This window comes from Stylophora pistillata, chromosome 11 (assembly GCF_964205215.1).
Source record: "Stylophora pistillata chromosome 11, jaStyPist1.2, whole genome shotgun sequence".
NCBI classification, from domain to species: Eukaryota; Metazoa; Cnidaria; class Anthozoa; order Scleractinia; family Pocilloporidae; genus Stylophora; species Stylophora pistillata.
Genome location: NC_142529.1, coordinates 8,871,579 through 8,887,116, shown reverse-complemented (window position 1 = coordinate 8,887,116; position 15,538 = coordinate 8,871,579). Strand labels below are relative to the sequence as shown.

Sequence of the window (15,538 nt, the reverse complement as noted above, 5' to 3'; positions counted from 1 at the left end):
GAATGCTATGACCCTACAGAGGATAAATGGATTGTAAAGACAACCATATACCCATGGAGAAAATCTGCTATAGCGATGGATATACATTTACTGGCTGTGTACTGAAGTTCTCCAAAGGAATACTGGACAAACTTGAAATTGTTGAAAACTGGAAACTGTTTGAAATGTACATGATTGTGTTTGTTAAAACCCAAAATAGAGTTCCCTCCAAACCCTGGATCAGATATAGACATTCAAAAACTTTGTTAAAAAAACTTATACAATTAGTGCTGAACACAACAAACACATCTCCGTAACTCTGAAAAATTACTCCTAACGGGTCCTAATGCATGTTAGAAAATATTCATATATGTAAAGGAAGACATTAAACATTTTTCCTCAACACAGCACAGAGAAAAGTTAAATGAGAGGGCTTGAGCCCTACTGTTATAATTTCACAGTTCGATTATACTCTAACAACTGAGCTACATAAAAGTTGTTCATGCCTCAGTCCACTTACCAAGGTTATACTTAAAAGAAGTCCTTTTGACTAAATGGATAAGATGATGACAGTGAAAGCTCTCTCCACAAACATCCCCCCCCCCCCGCCCAAACATGCAGTATATAAATAATTGCTATTACAGGCTTTCAAATACAAGTGAATGCATTTTTTGAACTGAAACATTACACCATGGTACGGACCAATCCCATAGCATATTTTAGCCCGATTTTTATGCTATGAGTCTACTTCAGACATTTTGGTAGGGGTTGGGAGGAGGGTAGACTCCTTCCCAGCCATTTTTTTTGGCTTTCACGCAACGCTTGCGTGAAAGCCAAGAAAAACGGCTTCGAAGGAGACTAGGAGGAGGGGGGGGGGGGTTAAATCGACTGAGGATTTGTTAGAGAACTGGGCCCAGTTGTTCGAAGGTTGATTAGCGCTAACCCAGGGTTAAATTTTAATCCGGGTTTCTATATTTCTCTGTTCAAAAGCCGTTTTGGGATAATTTTCCCAATTCTTTTAAGATTGATCAATCATCAAATTTTATACAAATGGAATTAAACTAAATTTTCTTCTAAAGCTTTCAAATCTGAATCAAATTTCACACTAAACCTGGGTTATCTTATCCCACCTTTGAACAACTCGGCCCTGAGCTTTCTACCAAGTTCATGTGTGACAGGTGTGCTGTTTAATGATGGAATGACCAGTTTGTAAAGTGTATTTTTATCTCATTCATTTTACCATTTGATGCTTACTTTATTAATACCAGGTCTGATGATATTCTCATCTTGGATCAAAACTTTTCCTTTTTTTTTGATCAAGGAAAGCCTAAAATTTATATGAAGGAATTAAACTCCTGAAAATTGGACTTGAGTGAAACCTGAGTAAAGACAACTCTTTTGCAATTATTAACAAGAAATTAGCATTTTTAAAGTACAAATAACCAGTTTTAGTGTTTAATTCCTAATTCCTCTTTCAACTTAAATTCTAGAAGTTTTCAGATGTGTCAAGACTATTGATACCAGTGCCAAAATTCCCAAGGAGCGAGCAATTTTAAAAATCACACATACTAAAAAATTAGAGTAAAGTAAATAAAAAAAAATGAATAGGTTTATGACAGAAAAATACACTTAAATATTTCAAGGATGGGGTATCTTTAGAAGAAAACAGGCTGTCATTGTTGTTCCCTTGCAATTGCACAACAATCCAAAGAAATTTCCATGTTTCTTTCCTGACTAAAGCTGAAAGTTCAGTCATTGTTCTACCAAACCTAATCAAGCTTTGATCATGGGGATCACATCGTTTCTTCAGTGGAGTTACTTAAGGTAATTTTCCTTCATTTTAGTACAGTTTGAGGCACAGTTTAAGATCAAATGTAACTACATTTATTTAGTGAAATTGTCAAAGTATACTTCTTTGCAGAACCTCAGCATACAGCCTTGGAATTCACATATTTTCCTACAGTTCTCTCCACAGGTATGGTTGTCTCCATGATCCACTTGCTCAGTGTGGAGTCATAAACAGCATTCACCTAAATATTGTGGGATTTTTTTAGTTTAGTCACCCCTCCAAAAATGAGGTGGCAGATTCATCAACTATTGAAATTCATAATTTTAAACCACTCTTTACACTCTCACATCAGAATGCATACTCTCCATACTGTTCTCTATACATTTCCTAAGGTGCTGACAAGGAGAATTTGTTTAACAATCACAAGCTTCTCTAGTTGGTGATCAATTTATTTATTCTCATGACCTTGATGTGTGATTTGGGGGAATATTGTCAGGAGAAATCAGGTGCTAATCACTCGTAGGAGTCAAAGGGTTTACTTAAAATAAATTAATTCTAATGCATGTAAAAAGAACTCATTTTCTTAACAAAGACATTAGAATTTTGTTCCACAAACAGAACTGAGAAAAGTCAATTGCAAAGGCTTGACTCTGTGGTATTTTTCCCCACAGTTTGATTGTACTCTAACAACTGAGCTACAAACAAGGTGTTGGTGACTCAGTTCACTTACTAAAATCATATGTAATTACTGGTAACAAAAATGTCCTGTTTCACCCTTGCATGAGATAAGAAGTACAATGAAAGCTCTCACCAAAAACACCCCCCTAAAAACAAGCAGTATATTAAAAAAAGAAGCCTTTACAGGGTTTCAAACACAATTGCATGCAATCATTTCATACTGAAATGCTGCCAGTCCAAATAAACAGCTACCCCATGGTACCTTACCAATCCTATAGCATGCTTGAACTTTTGGGACTAGTCATCACTTATTTCTTAAGGAGAGAGGGGTAAGGTTGAAGGAATTTTGTTGTGTCATGACGAAAACTGCACAATCTTCACAAATCCTCCCACCCCCCTAAACAAAAAGTTTAGAGAAAACTGACAACTAATATATGAACCAGAAATGGAAAAATGGAAACCAAAAGATTTAACAAAGTAACAAAAAAAAAAACAACAAAAGAAAACAACAACAAAAGAAAACTATGCAGAAACTTAATATTGAGGATTTAGTATTACTGAGAGCAACTGGACTAACTTAAGTTTTTTTCATGAGCTTTGCATAACTTTCTGCAGGGGAAATTCCATCTTTCTTTCCTGACTCAGGTTGATAGGAAAGTTCTGTCATTGTTCTACCAAACTCTTCCTAGCTTTGATCAAGGGGATTCTTTTGCTGTTACAAATTGTTTCTTTAGTGTAGTTCAACCTCAAGTTATTTTCCTTCATATGACTACAGTTTGAGGCACCGTCAAACTTTCTGTTCAACTGCATCAGCAAGATTGTCCAATACTCCTTTAGAGAAATTCAGCACACAGCCTTTGAATGCATATTCATTCTTACAGTCCTTTTCCACTGGTATGGTTGTCTTCACAATCCACTTGCCCTGTGTGGAGTCATAACATTCAACTGAATATTCCGGATTTTCCTTAGTTTGGTCAAAGCCACCCAGCACATACAATGTTCCACCATGACAAACCATACTACCATGTGTGCGGCAAACATTCAAGTTTGCAATCAACTGCCATTCGTTTGAGGAAACATTGTACACTTCACACGTTATCAACACTGTGTTTTCTTTATCTGCACCGCCAGCAACAAAAATATTTTCCTGAGTGGCCACGCCAAAAGCCCCACCTCTTGCCTGTTGCATATCTGTGATTTCTTCCCATTTCTTTTCTGTAATGTCAAATCTGTCAGCTTTTGCGACATATTGGGATGTACGTGGGAACTTCCCACCCAAAAGATACAAAAAGTTACCAGATCCAATGACACAAGACTCTTTCCTGTAGCACTCAGAAGAGGAGTGAAACTGTTTCCATGAACATGACTCTACAAGGAATTTTTTAATAGTTGTAGTTTTTGAGAGTTTTTTAACTCCCTTAATTTTCTTGAAAGTTTGGTCAATAGAAAATAACTCTCCTCCAATGACAGTCACTTTGTCCTGCCATATGTCAAAAGGGACTGATGACCAACCATTAAAAACAGGATCATACCTCTCTGATCGACCCCAGTAATGAAACATGAACAACTGATCACGAAATCTTATCATGTTGGTTGAAAGGTTGTTGAACTGCTCTTTTGCCAACCTGTTGGGTAATCTTTTCCACTCATCTTTCTGAGGGACATAGCAGAAGGCATATTCTTCTCCACAAGCCACTATAGCACGTGTGTCTAGCCCTTTTCTAGGGGACTGGGAAAGATTATCATCGCTTGAAAACGTAGTCTGTTTTATGGCATCTGAAACCAGTCTGAAACAGCCAGCGTTGTCACGCACGAGTTCGTTTGTCACGACATTCAATAGATAGTCACGCGATACGAAATCCAGTCGAACGTGACGAAGCAGCTCTTCAAACGCTGCTTTCCGCTCGCTCTTGTCATGTTCAACCCACTTTTGTAATATCTGGAAAACATCGGCTTCCGCTTCAACAACAATCTCATCACTTGAAATCCATCTCTCCACCTCTTTTGCTTCCAAACTTAGGAATTCATCCATGACTGCCACAGACGCGAAGTTCTCGTGAATGAAACTCTTGCTGTAGCTTACAAGCTCTTCACAGTCGTATTTCTCGGCGAAGTAAAAGGTTGAAATGCAGTTTGTTGCACACATTTGTTGTTGAAAATATCGACCAGTGATTGTTTTCAAATTTGGGACAAGGAGATAATTCGTTGGAGCGACTAACTCGTCGGCATTTTCTTGAGTTACTTCCACAGTTCCAGTGTAGATGAATTCCAGGACATCTTCCATTATAGATTCCGAAATCTCCTCAAACCGAACGACCCCTTCCCGATTTTCCTTCATGTCGCTCTGAAGAAGTTTGCAAAAGAACGGACTCGCAGCGGAAAGAACATTTCTGTGAGCTTTTAATTCCTGGTCATCTTTCGTAATCAAAGTTATGTCGCACAAGTGGCCTTGTTTTCTTTGTATGTTGAGCCGTTTCATCATTTCCAGACAGAAAGGATTTTGTTCAGTGATAGCGATGGGTGGAAGGTCTTCCATTGTCAAAATATTAGCCTTGTTTTCAAGGTTTGTAAGCAGAGTTGGCTGTGATCAATACGTCGAAACACGCATACGGAATTAGTAGAACTTTATGGTACTTAGGCTGCCGCGGCTTAGCAAGGGGCGGCTACACTCAGGGGACAGGCGCAGAGATGGGGGAAAGAGGTACGGAAGATAAGAGAGGAAAGGACGGAATGCACACCATTTAACCGGGGTTAGTAGTGACGAGAAAATGCTTGATACAAACACTCCTCAACCATCGGTGTTGAGTGTTCAGCAATCAGTGGAGGGTTGCGGGTCAGTGTATGAGTAGATTAAACTGGGGAGTACAGTTCTGCAACATAACTTTGGTGACGAAAGAAGGCAAAGAGTTGAATGCTCACAGAAATGTGCTCTCCGCTGCAAGTCCGTTCTTTTGCAAGCTTCTTCAGAGCGATATGAAGGAGAATAAAGAGGAAACTATTCGCTTTGAGTTATGGAAGATGTTCTTTAATTTCTCTACACTGGAACTGTGGAAGTGACCGAGGAAAGTGCGGAAGAACTCGTCGCTGCAGCAAATTATCTACTACTACCCAGCTTGAAAGTTATTTCCGGTCGAATCCTAGAGCAGAAGATGAACTACTCAAACTGTATTTAAACTTTTTACCTTGCTGAGAAATATCAATGCGACGAACTTTTAACCGGAAGCAAGAATTTTATCCAGGAAAGTTTTGTTTCTGTGGCATTAATGGATGAGTTTTTAAGCTTGGAGTCTAAAGAAGTCGAATGGTGGCTTTCAAGCGACGAGGTCATAGTGAAGGTGGAAGCTAATGTGTTTGAAATCATGTTGAAGTGGATTGAACACAACAAAAGGGAGCGGAAAGCAAATTTGGTGGAATTGTTTCGTCACGTTCGGCTGGACTTCTTATCGCTTGACTACTTAATTGATTTCGTTACAAACGAACTTGTAAAAGAAAACTTTGTTTGCTTAAAGATGGATTTGGATGCATTAAAGAAGACCACTTCCTCAGTTGAAGGAGAACAACAGCAATCGTCGAGAAAAGGGGTCGAGACAAGCGCCATTGTAACCTGTGGAGGAAGATACACTCCTTGTTGTCTTCCTGAGTGACTAGTGGAAACGTTTAGCCGACAACCCGTCGTTTGGCATAAAGAATAATTTTCACATTGTAAAATTCCACGGGCAGCTGTATGCATTTCCGAGTAGCTATGGCAATGCAGAGGGTTTTAATCCAGTTTTAAACGCTTGGTCCATGTTAGACATTTCTGCAAATGACTCCCCGGTTGTTGCCATTAAAGGAGAAATCTACGCCGTCGAGGTTCAAACTTCTCCGGAACAAACCACAATGAAAAAATGCAATGTCGAATCTTGTATTTGGGAGACACCTCTCTAGTCTCTTGAAGGCTGTAGAAGGGAAGCTTGTGTTGTTGCAGCCGGCAGTCATCTCTACGTGCTTGGTGGGAGTCCTCCCTCGTCGTCACAAAATGTCGTGAAAGCTGAGAGATTTGACACTGTGGAAAACAAAAGGAAGGAAATCGGTGATATGCGAGAAGAAAGAGGTAATGCTTTTGGAGAGGTCATGCATGAGAAAATCTTTGTCGCTGGTGGATCGCATAGAGAGAGACCGTCAGTGTTGCAAACTCGTGAGGTGTATTATATGTCAACAAATGAATGGCACCTTACCGATCCTTACCGGAAGCTTGATTGTTTCTCGTAAGGGCGGAAGTAATATGGTTTGTCTGAATGAAAAATTGTCTGTATTGGGTGGAAAGAATGACCGTAACGAGGCCGAACAGATGATTGAATGTTTTCATCCTGTGGAGGGCAAATGGATCCAGAAGACAATCATACCAGCGGAAAGGATTTATAGAGGGAATAAAGATACATTTACTGGCTGCGCACTGAAGCTTTCCAAGGGAGTACTGGACAAACTTAAAGTTATCGGAGAGTAGTCTCTCAGACACTTAATTTGCGGCAAAGATGTCAGTAGGCTGTGATAAGAAATGGCACATTAGGTTATTTTGACTGTAGTATTTGTTACACAAAGTAATGGACACAAAGTCAATATAAGACCGCCATGCATGATGTATTCTGCTCTCGTCAACGTAATTAGAAGGTCGCGGATCTAGTTACCAGTACCACATTGACAACATCACAGTATGAAACTGTTAGGCTTAGCTCGCTACACTCAACATTGGTTGCTAACCTGAAGATGACACTATCAACCTTCTATTGCACAAGTGTTAGATAAGAGGTGAATCTTTTGAATACACTAATGATGGGAGCAACCCATAATTATACCAATTTATTTGTTATGCTTAGTCCTTGATTTCTACCAAGTTTCACCGGAATTGATTAAATATCTCGAAAATTAGGCCAAAACAGTTTTCTATAATTTGCAGTTAACTACCATCTTGATTAAGCTCTATAAAAGTTACCCATGAGAAAAGGGAAATAGCCAATTCTAGACGAACAATCCCGGCAGCCCCTGCGCTTATGGGTGGAATTCTACCCATAATTTCCGCTAGTTTCGGACGAATATTGCGTTACTTCCGATTCTTTCCAAATATTTCTCTATAAAACTCACCTAAGAGACTAGGTAAATAGCAACCTCTAGATGAAAAAGCCGTAATTTTTTAAAAAAAGTTTCGTCCTCCTAAACGGATCTTGGATAGATATTCTAGTCTTCTCGGATAAGGACGAATAAACCGTAGGTCCAATCCCCTGCACGGTTAGGGGTAGGAGACGTTAATTTCCCAGGCACGAAATTACTGTGTGGTGGATGTCCTCCCCTGGAATGGGATGGGTGGGTGAGGGCCATGAGGGAGAGTACAGTTTCTTTACTGTAATTATGTACCCTCAATAAATAAAGTTTAAAGTTGAAGTTAAAGTTAAAGTATATAGGTATTGTTTAGTTCATGGAATCGTTTACTTCTTTAAGGTAGGAACTGCCGCTGTTGAGCATGGATGTAAGAAACTTTTGAATACAGGGAAGCCCACAAACCAATAAAACTCAGTTGAATCTCTGTTTGTGGCTATGCTCGTACCTAAGTCACGACAGTGGAAACGTAAGCCCCACGCCAGACTGCGGGTGCTTGCAAATTAAAGGGCCAGTACTTGTTCGGCAGTATTTCTCGTCGTCTTCAGAACCAGAGTTTTTGGTCGACATGTTTTGCCATTTTTCGTTATTCTCGCCTCGCTATCATTTGGTTTATCATACGCATCCTTGAGCAGGAGATGATGAACAGTTTATAGTTTATTGCCCTCGAATAAATGATATACCTGTATCTTTTTATACATAAGTTTTGTAGTAATATGTCGTCAGGAGTTTGGTTTCAAATTTATCCAGTCGCTTTACTTCTTTTCCCCAAAATTCTGATTACTGGCTCGAGATCATCATTCATTCAGCGCACCTCTTTAACCATATCTACTCGTCGCCAGAGTTTTCCCTGCCAGGGGGACTCTGGAGCTTAGATGAAAAACTGGGAACCAGCCATGCTTCCGCTTTCGATGTCCAGTACCTGTGTGTTCCTCAGCAAAATTAAAGCGGATTCTGCACAAGGAAACCAGGAAATTCTGTAAGCTATGGAAGATATACAGCCCATCTCAGCTGCTGAACAGGTGTCGTTCTGTGTAGAATTGATGGAGCGCCTCAACATTCAGCGAAAACAAGATTATTTGTGCGACATTACTTTGGTTTCCAAAGATAACAGAGAGTTAAAGGCTCACAGAAATGTTCTTTCCTCCGGAAGTCCGTATTTTTGCAGACTTCTTCAGAGCGACATGAAAGAAAATCGAGAGGGGATCATTCGATTTGAGGAGATTTCAGGATCTGTTATGGAAGATGTTTTAGAATTCATCTACACTGGAACTGTGGAAGTAACTCAGGAGAATGCTAAGGAACTTATCGCCTCAGGGAATTATCTGATCATACCGAGCTTGAAAACGCTTTCAGGGAGGTTTTTGGAACAAGAAATGTCTCAAATGAACTGTATTTCAACCTTTTACTCGCTGAGAAATACGATTTTGACGAGCTTATCGCCAACAGCAGGCGTTTCATTCACAAAAACATCGTTTCCGTGGCAAAACTGGATGAATTTTTGCACTTGGAAGCTAAAGAGATCGAGAGGTGGATTTCGTCCAATGAGATTACAGTCGAAGAGGAAGCTGATGTTTTTAAAATCATTTTAGACTGGGTAAACCACAGAGAGAGCGAGCGAAAAACAGCATTTGAAGGATTGTTTCGTCATGTTCGGCTGGGTTTCCTTTCGCGTGACAGTTTGCAGGATATCGTGACAAACGAACTTGTCCGTGACAGTGCTGTCTGTTTGAGGCTAACAGTCGATGCTACTTTTAAGATGGCTACTTTTGTCAATGAAGATGATCTCCCACAGTCATCGAGAAAGGGAACTGATACACGTGGTATTGTAGTTCGGGGTGGCAAGTACACTTTTTGTTATATTCCTGAAGAAGACCACTGGAAGCGTTTACCTGATGGTACGAAGGAGCTCAATGCCATTACATCGAAGATGATAAAATTCCGTGATCAGTTGCTTACCTTCACAAAATCTGTAGGTGCAGAGAGATACGATCCAATTTTTAACGATTGGTCAGCCTTGAAATCGCACGCGGAGTCCTCTAACGTAGCTATCGTTAAAGGGGAAATTTATGCTGTTCAAGTAAACACCACTGACCAGAAAACTACGGTCGTAAAGTACAACGTAGAGCTGCGTAAATGGGAGACAGTTGATCTCTCGTTTGATCAAGATTGTAGACTGGATACTTGTGTTGTTGCAGCTGGTAGACACCTGTATATGATTGGTGGGTGGATAAATACACAGGAATATTTCGCAAGTGGTGAGAGATTTGACACTGTGGAAAAGAAATGGGAAGAAATTGCTGATATGCTGGTAGAAAGAGGTGGCGCTTTTACGGTGGCCACTCGTGAGAAAATCTTTGTCGCTGGAGGGGCATGCAGAGGAAGATTATTAAATACTTGCGAGATGTATAATGTATCAACAAATGAATGGCAACTTTTTCAATGCTGAATTTTGGTCGTTGTTATGGAAGTATGGTACAGCTGAATGGAAAGCTGTACGTGCTGGGTGGGATAAGAGGTAGTAATAAAAGTGAACTAAGAGTTGAATACTTTGACAAAGCTGAGGGCAAATGGATCCAGAAAACAACCATACCAGTGGAAAGCATCTCCACAACATATAATCCGTTCATTGGATGTGCAATGAGGTTTTCCAAAGGTGCACTAGACGAACTTAGTACTATAGTGGTGTAGTTTCCCAGTCACTTTGCGACTCGTTAAACCGTTTGGATAGTTAAAAATGCTGACTAGCGCTCCCTAATTGAACGACTGTGTACACTAATTAAGGACTTGTCATCATTTGTCACCTGGTGGGTAAGGATGTTTGGCTATGTCGTGACAAAATTTACCTGATCCCCTTTAAGGCTATGTAGTATTCTAATGATTCTCCTTCACTGACCGTCAATTTCTTATAGTCCCCCTCTATTAGCGACGACTGATCCCCCCTCCATTTCCCCTGGAAAGTATGTGATCCTCACAAATCCTCCGACCCATCCCCCCCCTAAAGGTAAATTTTATCATGACAAAGCCAAAAATCCTTACCCCCCCAGTTCCTAAGTAGTGTGCACAGTCGTCTAATTAGGGAGCGCTAGTCAGTATTTTATATTCCTCCTCTTCATTAATAGTTTATTGGCAGTCGATTTTCTATTACGAAGAAGTCAACGATTACATAGAAAAGTTCAAAATAACCGAATTTCTTGAATGTTCATCAGCATTTTGAACACACGAACTGTCACTTGACATGTTTCGTTGTCCCATTCGATCCTTATCTAATCAGTATTACAACTGATGATTGGCCAAAATGACGTCAAATGAAACATGTGTTTTGTTTGTTAGACAATAAGAGTATCCTTAGATTTCGCCCATATTTACGAGAAGCTCTCCAAAGCTAGGTTTCAAGCCATTTTTCTTAAACGATGTTAGCAATTATTGTGAAGAACGAAAGATAAAGCTCGTAATTAACGTTTATATAACAATATCAAGAAATTTAGGTAGCAACAAATGGATTTTTTGGCAATCAATAAGGACTAGTCTTTCAGTAAAAGATTTGAACCAAGCTCTTTGAAAAAATTTAAATACCTCAGGCTTAGTCAAATTCCATCCAAAGAAGCATATGTTTTAAAACCAGGAATGGAACTCGCTGTAAAGTGGAAAAATTGTGGAAGTAGCACTTTTCGAATAAACTGAAGTCTCTTGTGCCTGATTTTACCACAAAAAAATTGTAATCATAACCGACTTGCTTTTGCTGGATTATTTTTCAATTATTTTGTCACAATTACTATGTGGGGGAGGGGTGGGGAGGAGAGGGGCCTTAAGCCCGTTTTACACGAGAATTTTAGAAAAGTTTATGCGTCTGGTGTACCTTAAACAGCATTTCAAGTTCACAAATTTAAAAGGAAACTATCAAATTTCTCCTCTCGTGTGGAAGTTTTCAGGGAAATCTTAAGGTTTTCACCAGTGAAAGAAAAAGTTCGCGGTCACGTATACTTTAAAAGGGAAATCCCGCCTCACGCTGGCTCATTGTTCACGTACGAATCACGCTCGCTTTTCTGTAAGATTCACGCGTCACAGCATACGCGTCACAAAACACGTCACTTAATAATTTTGGCCCTAATTATTTGTCACGTAAAAAATCCTTTGCCACCTTCTAACAATTTTTACAGCTCCATATTTTTGCTTGTGGCTAGTACTTTGTCCTACTTTCTTTCAAGTTCAAGTCATATTTCGTTTCATTGAATGGTGCCAGGGTTCGCGCAAGTCATGGAAATCCTGGAAAATCAGAATTCCATCTCCCACGGGCATGAGGATCTTGATTTGATAATTTGAGTAATTTTGCCCTCTTGCCGGATCTGTGGTCTCTTGATTTATAGTCCTGGTAGGTGAATAAAAGCACCATCGAACCCTTTCTCAAGTGCGTAGGGTCTATCAGAAAAATTCGATAGAGAACTTCTGCTGTTAAGCAAGAGTTTAAAAGGCGAACTACACCATTACACTCTTTGCTGACAACTGTTGGAGACAAATCTCACTGCTCTTCGTGGAAAATACTTTAACTTTCTTTTGTATTAAAGACCGCTTAACAATTGTGTTGTATATTGTATTGAATGTTTTGACATTTCGAGTGAGGAATGGATCTACAAAATAACCATACCGGTGACAAAAATCGCCGTGACAGATAGACTCTGGTACTCTTCTCCACAATCTCCTAGGAGACTCGGCAACCGAGGGGGCGTAGGGGAAAGTGGGAACCATATATGTTTCCGCTTTCGATATTTTTCCCGAGTATTAATCCACTTTATCAGAATCTACCCACGGAAATTGTGAAATTCTGTTAAATGTGGAGGATATACAGCCCATCTCAGTTGCCGGACAAACGGCTTTCTGTGTGGAACTGATGAAGCGCCTCAACGCACAGCGAAAACAAGATTATTTGTGCGACATTACTTTGGTTTCCAAAGACGACAGAGAGTTAAAGGCTCACAGAAATGTTCTTTCCGCCGCAAGTCCGTACTTTTGCAGACTTCTTCAGAGCGACGTGAAAGAGAATCGAAAGGGAGTTGTTCGGTTTGACTGAGGAGATTTCAGGATCTGTTATGGAAGATGTTTTGGAATTCATCTACACTGGAACTGTAGAGGCGACTCAGGAGAATGCAAAGAAACTGATCGCGGCAAGGAATTATCTGATCGTTCCGGGCTTGAAAATTGTTTCAGGGCAGTTTTTGGAACGAGAAATTTCACACATTAACTGTATTTCAACCTTTTACCTTGGAAAAAAATACGATTGTGACGAGCTTATCACCAGTAGCAGGCGTTTTATTCACGAAAACATCGTTTCCGTGGCAAAAATGGATGAATTTTTGAACTTGGAAGCTAGAGAGATCGAGAGGTGAATTTAGTCCGACGAGATTACAGTCAAAGAGGAAGCTGATGCTTTTAAAATCATATAAGACTGGGTAAACCACAGAGAGAGCGCGCGAAAAGCAACATTTGAAAAATTGTTTGGTCACGTTCGACTGGGTTTTCTGTCACGTGACTGTCTGGAGGATGTCGTGACAAACGAACTTGTTCGTAACAGCCCGGTTTGTCTGAGGCTGACGTTAGATGCTACAGTAAAGATGGATGCTTTTGCCGATGAAGATGATCTCCCGCAGTCACCGATAAAGGGAAATGACACACGTGTTATTGTTGCCCGTGGTGGCAAGTACACTCTTTGCTATCTCCCCGAGGAAGACCAGTGGAGGCGTTTACCAGACGGTTTGAAAGTAAAAGAGGCTGATGGCACAGTAATGATAAACCGCCGCGATCAGTTGTTTACCTTTAGTAACTTTCCAGATACAGAGAGACTCGATCTGTTTTGCAATGGTTGGTCAGCGGTAGACTTGCACTCAAATTCTACTAAGGTGGCTCTGGTAAAAGGAGACATTTATGCCGTTGTAGTCAGTACCTGCCGCTATTGGGAAAATAATACCGTGAAGAGATATGATGTGAAACCTTGGGCTTGGGAGACACTCGATCACGCCTGTGATAGGGTGTGTAAAGCGAAAAATGCTTGTATTGTTGCTGGTGGCAGCCATCTGTATATCTGTATATGTTTGGTGGAACGAATCCAGACACAAAACAATCCATCACTGAGGCTGAGAGATTTAACACTGTGGAGAACAAATGGGAGGAAATCGCAGACATGCTGGAAGGAAGAGGGAATGCTTTTGGAGCAGCTACTCAAGAAAAAGTCTTCGTCGCTGGGGATTACGCAATGGGGAAATATTGAAAACTTGCGAGATGTACAATACGTCAACAAACCAATGGCAACTTGTTGCAAGCTTGAATGTTCCACGATATTACGGAAGCATGGTTCGTCTGAAAGGAAAGCTATACATACTGGGAGGGAGAAATGAAGGGGCCAAACTGAGCCGAATGTTGAATGTTTTGACACAGTTAAGGACACATGGATCCTTACAACAATGGCACCAGTCACCTCATACCCATTGTTCAGCTGTGTTCTGAGACTCACTAGAGAACTCCTCGACAAACTTAAGGTTGTTGGGGAGTAGTCCCTTAAACGCACTACAGCCTCGAAATAAAAGAGCTTGAATGTGACGTTCGCAACAAAAGGAGAGCAAACAAAGTTCATTGTGTATGATACACGATGATTTTTGTTTGTCTGCTCCAAGGATTAACTCGAGGAGGGGCCGAGAAAATCAAAGGTCATACTGCGATGGTCGCTTTTTGTTGTTAATCTCATACTTAAAGTCTGTATGGCAACATGGCATGTATAGGCATGCGGCAAGCACTGGACTGCTAAATCATTACACTTGATTCTTGTTAGACATGTTAACAGTGATTGCTCCCTTTAGTCAAAACCGGCTTGTCATTGTGGTAATGTGCTCATTAAGGGGCTTATCAGGAAGTAGAATACTGACCCTATTTTCCTCAAAACTATGATTGAGTTCCCTCTAAACCGAAAACCTGTTAAGAGTAATGATGCAAACTGAGGTTAGATGATGAGTTGCAGGAACCAGATAAGCGAATAACAGAAAGTGTAAAATCTTAAAAAAAAGAGAGAAATCATTGTCAAGAAAAGGAAGCGTCTTAAGCTGCACGGAGTTCCAAACTCGAAGATGCGACGTTTATAATTAGGAAAACATGTCTCTAAAATGATTAAATTCTGTAAACCGGAACGCCTGAACCTCGTTCATCGAGCCGAAAAGTTGGTGTATTGATTTATTGAAGGTTATCTCGTTTTCTGAAGAAATGATGCAAACATCATGATTGCACTAACTCAGTGGATTAACATCGCTAATTTACGTCATCAAGAAGAAACGAGGAGAAAACTTGTGATTGTAATGCCTATATGTAAATGATTGTTTTGTTTTGTATATTTATCCGGCAAGACGTAAATTGTCAAGTATTGTAAAGTTACTCAGTCAGATAGAATTTCGCATTCTTTGCTGAAAATTACTGTGGATTTTCCATCCTTAAGTGATTGAGTATTATTCTTCTTTTGTTTGCAACTCTGTTTTCATATAAATTTCGAGAAAAAAGTGAAATTTTCAGCGAGATTCCTGGGAAGGAAAATAACTCTTCATACATGTAACTCAATATTTCTGTTAGATTTGAGCAATGGGGTCCTCCGGTCGTCCTAATCAATAAGCCCTATGCAGTTAAGCCCACATTTTGCCATCCATATCAGGGACCAGTTATTAAATGTCGCCCGGTTGAAGAGTGGGGCAGAGGATTTCAGGGGATCACATGGTTTTTCAGGGGAAATGGAGTGGAATCAGTTCTAGCCATTCACCAATAGAGCATAAAGCTGGGACAATAGAAAACTGACTGCCACTGACTTAACTGAAAATGAGGGGGGACCATAGAATATTTCAAGGCCTTACTGTATATGATGAGGGGATCAGGTAACTGATTTTTTAACGTGACTCAGTGCAACCAAAATCCTCCAGCCCCTCAAGGGGG

At 40.2% G+C, this 15,538-nt stretch overlaps 1 protein-coding gene and 4 pseudogenes across 1 annotated transcript; 4 read left to right on the top strand and 1 right to left on the bottom strand.

Moving 5' to 3' along the window:
• Window positions 1-437, top strand: part of LOC148719900 (uncharacterized) — a 7,008-nt pseudogene extending 6,571 nt beyond the window's left edge.
• Window positions 438-2,069: 1,632 nt separating this feature from the next.
• Window positions 2,070-4,982, bottom strand: LOC111347593 (kelch-like protein 40). Its single transcript, XM_088739339.1, has one exon. The coding sequence runs from the start codon at window positions 4,980-4,982 to the stop codon at window positions 3,234-3,236; it is 1,749 nt and encodes a 582-aa protein (XP_088595465.1). The 3' UTR covers window positions 2,070-3,233.
• A 290-nt stretch (window positions 4,983-5,272) lies between these two features.
• On the top strand, window positions 5,273-8,007 carry LOC148719899 (kelch-like protein 3; annotated as a pseudogene).
• A 468-nt stretch (window positions 8,008-8,475) lies between these two features.
• On the top strand, window positions 8,476-11,289 carry LOC111337679 (kelch-like protein 11; annotated as a pseudogene).
• A 912-nt stretch (window positions 11,290-12,201) lies between these two features.
• On the top strand, window positions 12,202-15,120 carry LOC148719898 (kelch-like protein 12; annotated as a pseudogene).
• The last annotated feature ends 418 nt before the right edge of the window (window positions 15,121-15,538 follow it).

Coding starts and splice junctions, on each gene's coding strand:
- LOC111347593 (XM_088739339.1), bottom strand. CDS start 4,982: ATGGAAGACCTTCCACCCATCGCTATCACTGAACAAAATCCTTTCTGT.